The sequence below is a fragment of the Pongo abelii genome, chromosome 3, assembly GCF_028885655.2.
Source record: "Pongo abelii isolate AG06213 chromosome 3, NHGRI_mPonAbe1-v2.0_pri, whole genome shotgun sequence".
Classification (NCBI taxonomy): Eukaryota; Metazoa; Chordata; class Mammalia; order Primates; family Hominidae; genus Pongo; species Pongo abelii.
The window spans coordinates 61,817,115-61,833,115 of NC_071988.2; the positions used below are offsets into that span (position 1 = coordinate 61,817,115).

Below are 16,001 nucleotides of genomic sequence, written 5' to 3' on the forward strand. Positions count from 1 at the left end.
TTCTAAAGGAAGCACAATGGAACCTTTAAAAAATTATACCTATGAAAAATTTGTAAACTTTTTTCTTTAGGTGATTAATTTTTAGTTTCTTTTCTAACTACAAATTGAATTTCTTTTCCATTTCTTATCAGATCATAAAAGACTTAAGAAATTACCCTGAGTGCGTGGGAAGAAAAGGCCATTTTTTTCCCCTTTTTGTGTTTTGTTTCTGCATAGAGAATCCTGTGGAAATTACATTTTTTATTCTTTTTTACTAGGCACATTCCACTAATAGATAGTTTGTGATATGTCAAGCTTATTTCCAAAGCTCTCCAACATCCTTGTTTATTGAATCTTCTTCCCTTCAGAGGTAATTACTGCTACCTTTTCTCCTGAGGCAGGCACTTACCACTGTTCAATTTCTATACTTAACCCCTTCCAGAATTGACCATGAAATATTCATCCCCAAGTATAATAGAGTAGCACTTGAGTGTAAGTCTTTATCACTTGCTATTGCCCTTCTTTACATCTGATACTTGCATTAATTGAAATCAAACTCCTAGCAGGGAAGAAAGCCCTGATATTACACCTTCAGATAATCTGCTATACAAAAAAGAAATTCCTTAAGGGGGATCAGTTCTCTCCAATAGCTTTAATATAAATTCTTCACACACAGTCTATTTATTTGGTAAAATGCAAATTATATTAGAATATTATTTTAATTTGTTTCCTTTTTTATTCTGTGTTTTAAATGGATATTAAAGATAGAAATTTTATTTCATACTTTGTGGTATTTCTACAACCTAAAATAAGACTGATACATACAAGGCACTCAATAATAATTTATTAATGAATGAATAAATGTAAAACCCCATTCCTTTAAAAGTAATTAAAATTTTCAATTGTGTAGAAGAAAACAATTAAAATTGCATAGGGTGTCAGGGATTCTCAATACAACATGAAGGCTCACTGACTCACTAGAAGGACTCACAGGCTTCAGAAAAGCTATTAAATTCAAATTAATTCTCCCAGCAATTGACATGGACAGGAGACAGGGAAATATTGGGTTGAAGAGGGTAGTTCCCTGGCAAAGGCCCCGCCTTCAATCCTGGAAACCTGTGGCCCTAAATGAGAACAGACATTCCTGTTTTTGTTCCCAAAAGTTACCTTTTGGCCTGTCATGACCCCCATCCTATACTCATATAAACCCCAGACCCCAGGCTCTACAAGCAGATGAGAAGGAGACAAACAGAAGAGCCGGAGAACAGCAGAGCGGCGCAGCAGAAAGAAGAGAAAGAGCGTCTGAATGCTGAGAGGAGTTTGGCTGTCGGTGGTCAGAGAGGAGATTGGCCACCGAACAGCCAAATTCCTAGGGAAGATGATCTTCCCTACTCCATCCCCTTCCAGCTCCCCATCCATCCTGCTGAGCGCCACCTCCACCACTCAGTAAAACCCCTGCATTCACAATCTTCACGTTCATGTGTGACCTGATTCTTCCTGGATATTGGACAAAGACCTGGGTGCCAAGAGGGCACTGAGCTGCTGAACACTTAAGCCGTATGTGGATGGCAAAGCTAAAAGAGCACACGGTAAGACAGGCCACACCCATGTGGGCTTTGGGAGTCACAGGCACTCACCTCTAAATGCTAACACGGGGCTGGAGCCCCAAAGCACTCGTCTAAGCTTATGTACCTGCCAGTCTGCATGCTCCCCGTCCTGTAAGGGGTTTGAGTGTGCAAAGGGGTCATTAGGTTACGGTATTTAAACATATGGCTCGCTGCCTATTGTATTCAGAAAACACAACTGCTAAAATGAAGAATCCTAGTGTATCTGTAATCGTTTTCCTCTCTCTATCTCTGTAATTAATGCCAAAGCTGAAAACAAAACAAAACTAAAACGCTATGCTACCACCCCTATTAAGCAGTCTGGAGAACACAGGTTTACTTTGCTCCAGTTTCCTTGATTTTTCTGTCTCTGTCCACAGCTTCTCATGAATGAGGAGGTAACATGCCATCAAGTGATGGTTGCTATGAAAGTTGCAAGCCCCCTGGACATACTCCGCTGAGTTGCCTTGACCATATCATTTAAAAGAGTTACTAGAGTTAAACATTTCATTGCCCGCGCTGCAGCAACAGTTTTTGAAATATGGCTAGGTTGTCACTAACAGACATTACCTTGCTTGACATAAAATTTATGCTTCATAGCTGAAGATAGTTACATATCTGTCAAAACAGCTGTAATAATGGAAAGTTAGCAGAGTGATAGCAGTCATCAGTTTTGTATTTTTAAAGCTACTGTCAGGACCTTTTATCAGGGAAAATTTCTTCCTAGTTATAGATTTGTTCCCTTAATGGCCACTCCCTTCTTTGCTAAATTATTGTGTATATATAACCTAAGATAACTATATTGGGGTAGAAAACTAACTCATTTGGTGACAGAGATAGAATATGTGGTCTATGTCCACGGCCCGTCTTTCACCTGAATTGTTATGTTTTATAGAGTTATTTAAAAGATTACTATTACCATTGGCCCCTTTTAAGCTGTGACTTTTGTATAAATCTTTCTTCAGAGTTTCTCTTTCATTGGCTCACATAGTTGAAGAAAATATTGATGTTCAGGACTGCAAATGTTTTCTTGTTTCTGGCTTATGTCATAAATCTCATAGTGTACATTTGGCTTTTCACTTAGTGACACAAAACAATATTCATTCTGTGTCTTATAACTTGCACTTGTCCCCTCACTACTTTAGATTCCCTTCCATATCTGAAACATATTAAACTTTGCCCACTATGCGTCAAGTTTCTTAATAGATGGGTGATATTTCAGTGAAGTTGAGCACTGAAGGTGCCTAGCTATACTCTGGTTAAGTCAAGAACTGTATTACTTTCTTCAAAATGTCTAGCACATTATGTGTCAAATACATCTTGGCCTAGCTCTTTAGAGAATATTAGTTGCTGAATTACTTTCATCTCATGATATAATATTTTTATTATGCTGATGATTTTGAGGGGAAGCTAATTTCTCACTTTAGGGAAGAACTTAAACATTTTCAGTTCAATTTATGTGAGTGCAGCATTTCTCATGTCAGAGAACAACAGGTGCATTAACAGAAAAGTTAGCAGGTTGTTTTAGAAACTGTATTGTTAAAATACTTTCAGAATGGAAACTTTGGGGATCTTGGATGCTGTCATCTTTATTGAAACAAATAGCTTTAAAGACCACAAATATATACTACATGCACACTCACACAGTCACCCACCCAATACTGTTGCTATTAATTACCACATTTAGTCACTAGGGACAGACTAATGAAACTTTTTATTAACACGATAGAAGCACAACGTACAAAACAATCTGTTTAATTCCAAGTAAAAAGCTCATTTGCCTGATGTGTCTCAGAAGGGAAACAAGAAACTCGGAAATTGTAACTTGCCAAATACCAAATGGAGGGACACCTTCTGTCATGAGATTTCTGAAGCTCTCAAGATTGGAAATGTTTAAACAAAGTCAAATTTATTTCATTGGTAAAGTTACTTTGAAAAGATCAGCAAGGATAATTCTTATTTGCAGGCACATAAAAAAGTATCTTGGGAATTCGACTGATATTTAGTATTAATACAAGATTTGTGGAATAAAAGAAAAGATGTAGTGTAAAATAAAAATATGTGTTGCATTCAGAGTGTCTATACATAAAAACACACATATATCATGTATATATTTTGATATAGGTTTATATTTTTAAAGAAAATAAGCAAAAAGTATTATTTATAATATTTCAACCCACAGTTTATAATTTTCAAAGTTGAGCTTAAAATTTTAAATGAAATGAATTCTGTGAAAAAAACTATAGGTGAAGCATTTAATCAATTAATATACAAATGTGCAAGAGATTAGTACAAATTAATTTTAACATATTTGCAACAGTTTTCCAAAATCCTTACATTATCATAAACTGCAGACTTCCTCAGTTATGATGGTACAATTTACTTTTTTTTGACTTTACAATAGTATGAATGTCATCTGCATGCAGTGATCCACATTTAAAAACATACTTAAGAGTACCTATACAATCATTCTGTTGTTTACTTTCAGTTCACTATTCAATAAATTGCATGAGATATTCAGCACTTTATTATAAAATAGGCTTTGTGATAGATAATTTTGCCCAAATATTAATGTAAGTGTTCTGAGGATGTTTACGATAGGCTATGCAAAGGTGTGCTGTTTGTAAGTTAGGTGTATTAAGTGCATTTTTGACTTACAGTATTTTCAACTTACAATGGGTTTATTGCGATGTAACTCCATCGTAAGTCAAGGAGTATCTGTATTCATGTAACAGAAATAACAGATTCATTTTAAAAACAACCACCATTATAAAAGGAAAGACTATACCTCTTAAAATTCTTAAGCACTAATATATATTTTATGAGAAAAGAAATGATCATGCCAAACAAATGTCTCAAACAAATTAAACTGTTTTTTATTTTAACAAATAAGCATATATTTCAAGTTTTAAGATATTGTTTACTTTATTACTTAGGTTATTGTTTAACCTAAGGTTAAAACAAATTATAAATCAGATTATGATAATTAACATGGCACAGAGTTAAAGTATTTATTGTTAATAACTCACTTAGCATAATAGGCATGTTTAGCCTAAGTAACTGATGTCACAATATTTTTACGCCTAGGAGGAATTCTTTTTATATTAGCTCTCAAAAGAGATAAGATTCTCTCCACGTGGTTTGGGCTTACCCCTTTGATTGAGAGCATGCCACTTTTTACTAGAGGTTGATGTATGACTCAACTTAGAGTTGAGGATGAAAAGTGGGGATCATAGCACCTGCCTATACCCTGGTACAGATCATATGATGTTGATTTATTTATTTGTGGAGTCAGGGTCTCGCTGTGTTGCCCAGGCTGGAGTGCAGTCGCACGATCATGGCTCACTGCAGCCTTGAACTCCTGGGTGTGGTGGTGCGCACCTGTAGTCCCAGCAACTCTGGCAGGCTGAGGCAGGAGAATCGCTTGAACTCAGGAGGCGGAGGTTGCAGTGAGCCGAGATTACACCACTGCACTCCAGCCTGGAGACAAAGTAAGACTCCATCTCAGAAAAAAAAAAAAAAAATTAAATTAAAAAGTTCTAGTATCTAAAATGAGCAATATCGCCAGGCGCAATGGATTACACACTTGTAATCCCAGCACTTTGGGATGCAGAAGTGGGTGGACCATCCGAGTCAGAGGTTGAGACCAGCCTGCAGTGAGCCGAGATTGCACCACTGCACTCCAGCCTGGGAGACAGAGTGAGACTCCATTTCAAAAAAAGAATTAGCCAAGCGTGGTAGCATGCACCTGTAGTCCTAGCTACTGGGGAGGCTGACGGGGAAGGATTCCTTGAGCCCGAAGGTCAAGGCTGCAGTGAGCCTTGTTTGCACCACCTCACTCCAACTTGGGCAAGACCCCATCTCAAAAAAGAAAAAAACCCCACAAAAACAAAAAACAAAACAGAACAGAACAGCATCACTTCCTTATCATTAGTTTGAAGGAAGTGAATTGCCTGTAAAAGTTTCCATTTTCAAAAAAAGTATTAAAAGATAGTGTAAAGCCAGGCACGATGGCTCATTCCTGTAATCTCAGCACTTTGGGAGGCTGAAATGGATTGCCCCAGGAGGTCGAGGCTGCAGCTGAGCGATCCTCCCGCCTCAGCCCGGCAAGTAGCAGAGACTACAAGTGCGTGCCACCATGCCCAGCTAATTTTTTGTATTTTTGTAGAGACAGGGTTTCACCATGTTGCCCAAACTAGTCTGGAACTCCTGATCTCAAGCGATCCACTCGCTTCCGCTTCCGCCTCCCAAAATGCTGGGATTACAGGCGTGAGCCACAGGGCCTGGCCTAATTACTTTCTTCAGTCTGAGCATGAAGGCTGGAAGAAAAGCTCTCACTTGCATATAATTTTTTAGAGACAGAGTCTCCCTCTGTTACACGGGCTGGAGTGCAACGGCGCAATCTCAGCTCACTGTAACCTCAACCTCCCGTGCTTGATCGCTTATATAATCTCAGCTCACTGTAATCTCAACCTCCCGGGCTCGATCGCATATATACACACATATATTTGTTTGTTTAGACAGAGTCTTGGTCTGTTGCCCAGGCTGGAGTGCAGTGGCGCGATCTCCGCTCACTGCAACCTCCGCATCCCCGGTTCAAACAATTCTCTGCCTCAGCCTCCCGAGTAGCTGGGATTACAGGCACCCGCCACCACGCCTGACTAATTTTTGTGTTTTTAGTACAGATGGGGTTTCAGTGAAACCATGCTGGCCAGGCTGGTCTTGAACTCCCGACCTCGTGATCCACCCGCCTCGACCTCCCAAAGTGCTGGGATTACAGGCGTGGGCTACCTCGCCCAGCCAATCGCTTATATTTTTAAAAAGATGTTTTCTTCGTTTCCTAGCCCCTTCTACCTCGCCACAAAGTTTCAAAGACTTAATGCTATTACAAAAGGCCGTCAGAGGTCAAGCTCAGCGGTGCAGCTCCCTCATGCCCGGCAGCCTCAGAGGGGGCCGACCCTGCCCAGGATGAGCGGCGCCAGGTAGCCGGGGACGCTCCCGGGGGTCCCCGGGCCCTGGCTGGGGGAGGTGTTGTGGGACGCAGGTACCCAGGCTCAGGAGAGGCGAGTGGGCGGCTGGGGCTGCAGCTGGAGCTGGCCATTGAGGAGCTTCTGCGCGACAGTGCGATCGGTTGCACCTTCTGCGACAGGTGCCGGCCGGTTGGCGCGGAGCGCCTGCTAGGGCAGCGTCTGGCCCTTGCTGCACCCGGCCCCGAAGACCGGGAAGTCGTAAAGCTCCTCCTCGCAGCGTATGTGCGGCTGCTGCCGGGCAGAAGCCTCGGGACACAGAACTGCCAGCTCAGCAGCCGGTTACATCCCGACCGGCCACCCGTAGCCAGCGTCCGCTCATGCGCGCTTCTGGAAGACCCAGCAGCCCCGCCGCGAGTTCCGATTGGCTCCGCGTGAGTGGCGGCCCCCTGAGACGTCACAAGGGCGCGCCTTCCGTGAAGTCACAAGGGCGCGCCTTCTGTGACGTCACAAGCGCGCGTCTTCGCCGACACCGTAGAGGTGGGCCTCGGCGACGTCACAGGCGCCGGGTGTTCGGCTACCTCACTGGGGCGCTACAGTGCCTGGGGCTGGGCAGTCTTCTCGTCAGAGTGGGTGCTGGTAACAGCGACCTCCCCGCCAGGTCTGTGTGTTGCCGGCTGAAGAAAGGTAGCTGAAAAATTCAGACCCAGCACAGTGTTTATGTTGATCAAAAATAGAAAACTATGTCTGGCGCCACCGAAGCGGGAGGACCCTTCAGGCCAAGAGCAGCCTAGCAACATGGTGCAACCCCATCTCTGTAGTCCTACCTCAGCCCCCCAGCTACTTGAGCCCAAAGGTTCAAGGCTCCAGTGAGCTATGATCCAACCATAGCATTCCAGCCTGCGAGATTGAGGTAAACCCTGTCTAAAAAAATTAAGAAACTATCAAAGTGTGCAACAGGGAGGGACTGCTAAATAAAACATGAGGCTGGCTGGGCCCTACTGTAATCCCAGCACTTTGGGAGGCCGAGGCGGGAGGATGGATGGCTTGGGCTCAGGAGTTCGAGACCAGCCCGGGCAACATGACGAAACCCTGTCTCTACAAAAGATACAAAAATTAGCCGGGCGTGGTGCGCACCTGGCCTAGTTTTTGTATTTTTCTAGAGATGGGGGGGGGGGGGGGGCTCGCTATGTTGCCCGGGCCAGTTTCGAACTCCTGAGTTGAAGCGATCTTCTCACCTTGGCCATCAGAGTTGTCGGGATTACAGGCGTGAGGGACCGCGCCCCACCTGGGTTAGGCTACTTAATAAGAGAAGAAAGTGCTCCGCCAGGCTCAGTGGCTGACGCTTGTAATCCCAACACTTTGGGAGGCCGAGGCGGGTGGATCACCTGAGGTCAGGAGTTGGAGACCAGCCTGGCCATGGTGAAACCCAGTCTCTACAAAAAATACAAAAATTAGCCAGGCCTGGTGGCGCATGCCTGTAGTCCCAGCTACTTGGGAGGCTGATAAAGGAGAATTACTTGAACCTGGGAGGCGGAGGTTGCATTGGGCCGAGATCGCACCACTGCACCCCAGCCTGGGCGACACAGCGAGACTCCAGTTTGACACCAGCCTGGGCAATATAGTGAAACCCTGTCTCTACAAAACAAACAAAAACCCAGGCGTAACTGTGTCCACCTGTGGCCCTAGCTAGTTAGGAGGCTGAGGCAGGAGGATCACTTGAGGCCAGAAGCTCAAGGCTGCAGTGAGCTATGGTAATCCCACTGCTTCCCATCCTGAGCAATAGAATGAAAGCATGTCTCTAGATAGCTAGCTAGCTAGCTAGATAATTGATATGTAGTTTTGAATCAAATTTTTTCCCTAGATTTGAACATGTTTTTCTGAAGTAGCATTCAACACATCAGCATTTTACAGTGTTATTAGTTGTTAATATGATTTTTTTCTGAAATACAGTATCCTTTACAAAAGCAGTTTTGTCTTTCAAAGTACATAGATAAGGCCCTCAAGTGAATTTGTCTGATGTTGGCAACCTTGGTACCATTTTGTCCACTTGATTGGAAAAGTTAGTCAATAATTTCAGGTCACTGTTGGCCTTAGAAGAAGAGCCCAAAGGCAACAAGCAAAGACGCTGGTGTCCAGTCACCTTCTAGAAGCATTTTCACTTTCCTTTAAGGTTTCCCTTGATGAACATAGAAGTACTGTATGTAGAATTGACCCAGTGCTGCCCTGGCAACTTTGTATATTAGGCCAAATTTACATTTCTTACCTTTATGAGAGGCACCCTGATAGGCTAGTGGAGTTACACACAAAGTCTGATCTCAGCTGCACTGTCCAGAGATGCAACACAGTCCAATCAAAGAACATTCTCTGAGCCCGTTTCTTTAGCTGTAAAAGAATAACATACCCATCTAAGAAGGCAGCTTATTGTATTTGATTGGTCTTTTATTTTCTATGAAACTGTGTTTAACACAGTAATTATTTTCATTTGTATACTTCATTTGTGTTGTGTTTTTGGTTTTAGTTTTGTTTTTGAAATGGAGTCTTTTTTTTAGTGGTTTTTTGTTTTGTTTTGTTTTGTTTTGTTTTTGAGATGGAGTCTTTCTATTGTCACCCAGGCTGGAGTGCAGTGGCATGATCTCTGCTCACTGCAACCTCCACCTCCCAGGTTCAAGTGATTCTCCTGCCTCAGCCTCCTGAGAAGCTGGGATTACAGGTGCCCGCCACCACACCCAGCTAATTTTTTAAATATATTTTTAGTAGAGGTGGGGTTATAACATGTTGCCCATGCTGGTCTCAAACTACTGACGTCAAGTGATCCACCTGCCTTGGCTTCCCAAGTGCTGGGATTATAGGCATGAGCCACTGCGCCTGGCTTGTTTTCAAATAAGGGTTTCTTGGCTAGGCATGGTGGCTCACACCTGTAATCCCAGCACTTTGGGAGGCCAAGGTCAGTGGATCACCTGAGGTCAGGAGTTTGAGACCAGCCTGACCAATATAGAGAAACCCTGTCTCTACTGAAAATACAAAATTAGCCAAGCGTGGTGGTGCATGCCTGTAATCCCAGCTACTCAGGAGGCTGAGGAAAGAGAATTGCTTGAACCCAGGGGGCAGAGGTTGCAGTGAGCTGAGATCGCACCATTGCACTCCAGCCTGGGCAACAAGAACAAAACTCTGTCTCAAAATAAAAAAGAGATTTCTTAAAATGATATTTTCAGTATTTTATAGATGATGTGTAAGCAGCAATCTTAATCGGATGTTACCCAACACTTTGCGAGACTGGCAGCTGATTTGATCCAGATGTCTCTAATTCTTTTTTCTTTTTCTTTTTCTGTTTTTTTTTTTTTTTTTTTTTGACAGCCTTGCTCTGTTACGCATGCCGGAGTGCAGTGGCACGATCTTGGCTCACTGCAACCTCCACCTCCCGGGTTCAAGAGATTCTCCTGCCTCAGGCTCCCGAGTAGCTGGGATTACAGGCGTCTGCCACCATGCCCAGCTAATTTTTTGTATTTTTGGTAGAGACAGCGTTTCACCATGTTGGCCAGGCTGGTCTCGAACTCCTGACCTTAGGTGATCTGCCTGCCTCGGCTTCCCAAAGTGTTAGGATTACAGGCGTCAGCCACTGTGCCTGGCCCAGATGTCTCTAATTCTAACATGAGATATATTGCAGGATCATAGCAGAGTGAGTTGCTGATGTATCCAGAAGGAAACAAGCATGGAACTCTCACAACAGCTGTCCTGAGAAGTGTGTGTGTGCTGTGCTTGAATATCTCACTGCTCATTTATACACAGGCTTTCTGGTGACTGAGTTAACAGTATCTGTTTCATAAATAATGTAGCCCTCTTTCTTTCTTTCTTTCTTTCTCTCTCTCTCTCTCTTTTTTTTTTTTTTTTTTTTTTTTTTTGAGACAGGGTCTTGCTCTGTTACCCAGGCTGGAGTGCAATGGTGCAGTCTTGGCTCACCGCAACTTCAGCCTCCTGGGTTCAAGCGATTCTCCTGCCTCAGCCTCCCAAGTAGCTGGGATTACAGGCATGCACCACCACGCCTGGCTAATTTTTTCTTTTTTTTTTTTTTGAGATGGAGTTTCGCTGTTGTTGCCCAGGCTGGAGTGCAATGGCGCAATCTCGGCTCACCACAATCTTTGCCTTTCGGATTCAAGGGATTCTCCTGCCTCAGCCTCCCGAGTAGCTGGGATTACAGTCATGTGCCACCACACCCGGCTAATGTTGTATTTTTAGTAGAGACGGGGTTTCTCTGTGTTGGTTAGGCTGGTCTCAAACTCCTGACCTCAGGTGATCTACACGCCTCAGCCTCTCAAAGTGCTGGGATCACAAGCATTGAGCCATCGCTCCTGGCCTAATTTTTGTATTTTTAGTAGAGAGGGGGTTTCACTATGTTGGCCAGGCTGGTCTCGAATTCCTGACCTCAAGTTATCTGCCTGCCTCGGCCTCCCAAATGTTGGAATTACAGGTGTGAACCACCGTGCCTGGCCAGCTCTATTTCTTTAAGCCTACATGTTTTGCACTTGTTAAAAGTATTTGAACATACAATTACTCAGCTTCCCTTGTTTAGCTTGAATTTTGTATAATCTTAAATATTTTTTCCAATCTAAGCTTTATTTTATCCTGTTTCTTCTATATTTATATAACTTCAGGTGGCTATCTTCATTGAAAGTTTTTTCTCAAAAGCCTTAAAACAGAACATAGTTCTTGGCAGCAATTTGAAAGTTATTTGAGGAGAAGGGGAGACTTACAGTGATGATTCAAATGAAGCAAACTAAAAAATAATGAAGCAAGACAGAGGAAAAAGCAGTATTCACTTGAGCACATCCCAAAAGAATAACATTTCAAATGTAACTAGAAAAAAGTATGCTGAAGTTCGCAATACAGAAATAATTATTAATAAGATAGCTTTAAAGCCCTGCTCAGCTTTTGAATGTTGGGAATTGACCCAGAGGTGGCTGTAACCAAAGATGATTCCTTCAGTAATGACCATTTTTTCTTTTTCAAGATGATGATTATTCCCCACCTTCTAAGAGACAGAGATCAACAAGCCACCGCAGCCACCAGTCCCAGAACCCGCCAATGCTGGGGAATGGAAAATGAGGGAGTTCAACTCTGGTAAGTTCTCAGCGAAATCCACGACCTTTTCCTTTATCTTCTGGACTCTCAATGTGACTGATGAAAGTTACCACATGCTCTGCAGGGGGAAATGGTTTAGCGTGTATTACTACATCTTAATCACATCTTTGTAAAGCCAGGAGCATTTTGAAAGTCACGTTACAGACATTGTTTAAACATAGTCCGTATTTACCAAAGTATAGGACATTGTATCATCTCATATTAATTAGTTAGTTGGCTCAAAATTAGTGCTAATGACTTAGTAATTCAGTGATTTCTGTTAGCATTAAAACCTTTATTTCAGAACTATTTCACCTCTTGGTTTTCATTTTTGCTGTGTGTCACTGCCTGCCGGCTGCTAATTTATTAACTCCCAGTGAATCATGTGTCCTGTGAAGGGACTGAATATTAGTGGCAAATTATGTTGATGATTTGTATTTTGAATAAATAGTTTGAATACACAGAACATTAAGCTTGTATACATTTTGAAAATAGTATTTTAATATTCTACTGTGTCATAGTCACAATGATTGGATATATATTGAATTTATATGTACTTTAAGTTGTTATATGTTTATGGTCTTTAGCATTCTAATGTGCAATTGTATATCTGTTAAGTCTTTTTTTTTTTTTTCAAGATTAGACTCTGACTTATTGAGGCATTTGTTTGATGCCACATTAAGTGGCCCAGGCTTTGTGTAGGGGTTGAGGTTAAAGCAGGAAGAAGGGTGGTGAGAGGCAGGGGTACCAGGATTAGGTTGGAATACCTGGGGGTGCTCTGAGGCTCCCCAAGTTTCCCTGGTCTTGGCCGGCTGTGCTGCTGGCCTGAGCATCTGATGGGCCTGCAAGGGTGGTCCAGGGGCTAGGGCAGGGACTTTGGAGTCACGCTGTTGGCTTTGAATCCAGACTCCTACACTTGGTAGCTGTGAACTCTCCATGCCTCAGGGACCTGCAGAACTGAGCTCTGTCTGAGCCAGGTTCCATCCAGGCACTGCGGATCCATCCAGAGGGGCACTGCCTGAGGTTGCTCACTATTCACTGCCTTCTCAAGCAGACCCTTGTCTCCTTCTAGGCCCTCACAATCCAGTGGAGGAGACGAAAATCATCTGCCTCTGTCCCTCTGGGCACGCCTCATGCCAGGTTGCATCTGTGGACAGGGGCCATGCTCCTGGGCTTCCAAAGTTGGAGAAAGCTGCCAGGCTCAGGTGGGTACATCACAGCAGCTGCTGCCCTCTGGACATAGTGACAAAAGAACACTCTGGGCCTGGAGCCCTGGTCTGGGGCATTGGGCAAGGCTGTTGCACTTCTCTGAGCCCATTTCCCCATCTGGAAAGTGTGCTGATTGTATCTCCCTGTGGGCACTAAGGGCTCAGTGTTAGTTTGAGAGCCAGCATCTGGGGTTTGGGCTGTAATTCCCCGTCAGCCCCATAGCTGCAGGGAACCAGGGACTTTGTTGGGATTACCCTAGGCATCAGTCTAGCTTCCTGCCCCTGGCTTGGGCTCAGCACCTGAAGTAGTCTAGGGGGTAGGTGGTCCTGGTGGGGGCTGGGGCTTTTCGCCAGACTGAGGTCACACCCAGAGCCAGAAATCTTGGTGCCTGCTCTGGGCAAAGGTGCCAGCCTGTGCGACAAGAGTGAAACTCCGTCTCCAAAACAAAAACAAAAACCCTTGCATCATTTCAAGGGGCTCACACCTCCCTAAGGGCCTGGTAATTGGCTGGCTCTGGCCTGCATCTGGCCCCGAGGGTGTAGGTAACTCCCCACCTTACCTGGTTTCTTCCTGCCAGGGCCAATCTTCAGACCTCAGGACTTTGCAGCCTATCCCACCTCCCCTCTGTCCAGCCTTGAGCCCTTGTGGGCCCAGCACTTTTTCCAGGCTGTCTCCTGGTTGTCCTTCTGCCTTGAGGCCTGGCTCATGCTGCACCCCCTCCCTCTCACCAAGACCCACAAGGACCACTCCACACCCAGCTCAGCCCCATCCCCTCAGATAGTCCTTTCTCTTTCCTCAGGTGGCCAGGTGCATATCTTGGTGTGAGGACCTTCACTGTATCTGGGAATGCCTACTGGTGACCTCGGTGACAGAGACCAAGGCATTTACCTGATATGAGTGTCTTGGTTCACAGTCTACATGACTAGGGAGGGAGTCAATAATAGGCTTTTCACTTGCTGCAAGGGCCAGTTCTCCTGGCCCCATGGCTCTAGGGATGGAGGATGCTGCAGGAGATGCACCGCTCACTTCCCAGCTGAGGACTGTGGGTCGTCTCAGGGCGATTTCACAGTCCCCACATGCCCCACCCCCTCAGCTCTGCAAATACCAAGTAGTGCAGCCTGCCTAGGGGATGATGGGCTCGAGAGTGCCCAGGTAGTGCCCAGAGTGCCCTTGGCAGGCCTCTCACCTAGCTGCTTCCACAGCTGTGTAGCAAGAGTTCTAACCTTTTTTGACCCTGAAGCCTGCTGAGAATAAGAGCTGTGGACTGTTTTCCCAGAAAGGCATGTACATGCTCTCCACACAAAACCTTTCATCGTGGCCAAGCACAGTGGCTCATGTAATCCCAGAACTTTGGGAGGTGGAGCCAGTCGGATCACCTGAGGTCAGGAGTTCAAGACCAGCCTGCCCAACATGGCAAAACCCTGTCTCTACTAAAAATACAAAAAATTAGCCAGGCGTGGTGGCAGCCACCTGTAATCCCAGCTACTCCGGCAGCTGAGGCAGGAGAATCACTTGAACCCGGGAGGCGCAGGTTATAGTGTGGTGAGATCACGCCACTGCACTCCAGCCTGGGCGACAGGAGCGAAACTCTGTCTCAAAAAAACAAAACAAAACAAAACCTTGCATCCTTTCAGGGGGCTCACACCTCCCTAAGGGCCCAGTAATTAAACCCCCTGGGCCTGAGGGTGAGAAACTTTGTCTCAGTTTTACCCCGAGTGATCAGCCCAGGGGTAAGGAAGGAGAAGCCAGAAAGCAGGACCCATGAGAAGGGCCCCCTCCTAGAGTTTGAGGCCCACTCCCTCCTGCCCCTGCCTCTCCTCTGTCCAGGACTCCTCCCTGCTGTGCCCCACTCCTGGGGCCATAACCATGGGGAGCTGTGGTTTTCTACAGGCCCCTGGGCACAAAGTAGGCAGGCTCACCTGGAGGTGATCAGAGTAACATGGCAGGAAGTGAGGGGGAAAGCCACCCTGGAACTGCGCCTCTCTGCCCCCGATGTCACTGGCATGCACTCCTCCCTCCCCTCACTCAGGCAGTGGCATGAGTTCCATGTGAGTGCTGTCCTCCTCCCTCTGCTGCCTCTTTTATTCCTTGGGGCTACCATAACACTTTCCCTTCCCCAGCCCTGCCAACCTGGTGGGACATTGGGCTTCCCTCTTACAGGGTCCTGGGGACAGGCCCATCCTTTATCATACCCACAGAGAGACCCTTTTTTTCTTCAGGACCTGGGGAGCAGCCAGGTTCCATGAGTTAAATGCAGATCTGAACCAAGCTGGGACTGAGGTACACACTCTCCTCTACTGCAAAGTAGCTAGGGATTCCAACTAGGTAAGTAGGAGAGCGGGGCAGAGCCAGACCAGACAAGGACTGATCACCTGGAAAAAGCCTGCCATCAAAGGTCTTGGCAAATGCTGGGTGCGGTGGCTCACTCCTGTAATCCCAGCACTTTGTGGGGCTCAGACAGGTGGACTACTTGAGGCAAGGAGTTCGAGTCAAGCCTAGGCAACATGGCAAAACCCCATCTCTACTAGAAATACAAAAATTAGCTAGGCATGCTACACTCCTGTAATCCCAGTTACTCAGGAGGCTGAGGCAGGAGAATCACTTGAACTGGGGAGGCAGAGGTCGAAGTGAGCCAAGATTGTGCCCCTGCACTCCAGTCTGGGAGACAGAGTGAAACTGGGCCTCAAAAAAAGAAAAGAATATGGCCTTGGCAGAGAGGGGCCATTCCGGCAGTGCCTTCCCTTGGGTTTCTCCTGGGTAGGCCTCTGCCATGAGGAGGCACTTCCTTCTGCCTGTCCGTGGCCCACAGCAATGGAATGTCTGCTTCTGGGGGTTGGGTGGGAGACTGCTGGCAGACCTGGAAACCTTCAGGTGGGGTTTTTTTGCTTTGTTTTGTTTTCGAGATGGAGTGTCACTCTGTCACCCAGGCTGGAGTGCAGTGGTGGAATCTCAGTTCACTGCAACCTCCGCCCCTCTGGGTTCAAACAGTTCTCCTGTCTCAACCTCCTGAGTAGCTGAGATTACAGGCATGTGCCACCATGCCCGGCTAATTTTTGTATTTTTTGTATAGATGGCATTTCGCCATGTTGGCCAGGCTGGTCTCGAACTCCTGACCTCAAGTGAT

General features: G+C 45.4%; 1 protein-coding gene and 1 pseudogene across 8 annotated transcripts in view; both read left to right on the top strand.

Annotated features, from left to right (window-relative positions):
• LOC103889357 (putative uncharacterized protein FLJ46235) overlaps positions 1-16,001 on the top strand; it is a 381,099-nt pseudogene that overhangs the window by 328,409 nt on the left and 36,689 nt on the right.
• The window catches only part of LOC129058781 (uncharacterized), a 58,968-nt gene that overhangs the window by 19,121 nt on the left and 23,846 nt on the right, over positions 1-16,001 (top strand). For 6 of the 8 annotated variants that reach the window (XR_008524161.2, XR_008524162.2, XM_054553456.1 and 3 more), the window contains exons 1-2: positions 11,567-11,668; positions 12,741-12,873. Coding sequence is in view for 4 of the 8 variants with exons in the window: in XM_054553456.1 (XP_054409431.1) it covers positions 11,650-11,668; positions 12,741-12,873 (152 nt within the window). In the remaining 4 variants the exon portion in view is untranslated. Of the gene's footprint in view, positions 1-11,558; positions 11,669-12,740; positions 12,874-16,001 lie in introns of those variants that run through there. The other 2 variants (XR_010139853.1, XR_008524160.2) reach the window with 1 other exon arrangement.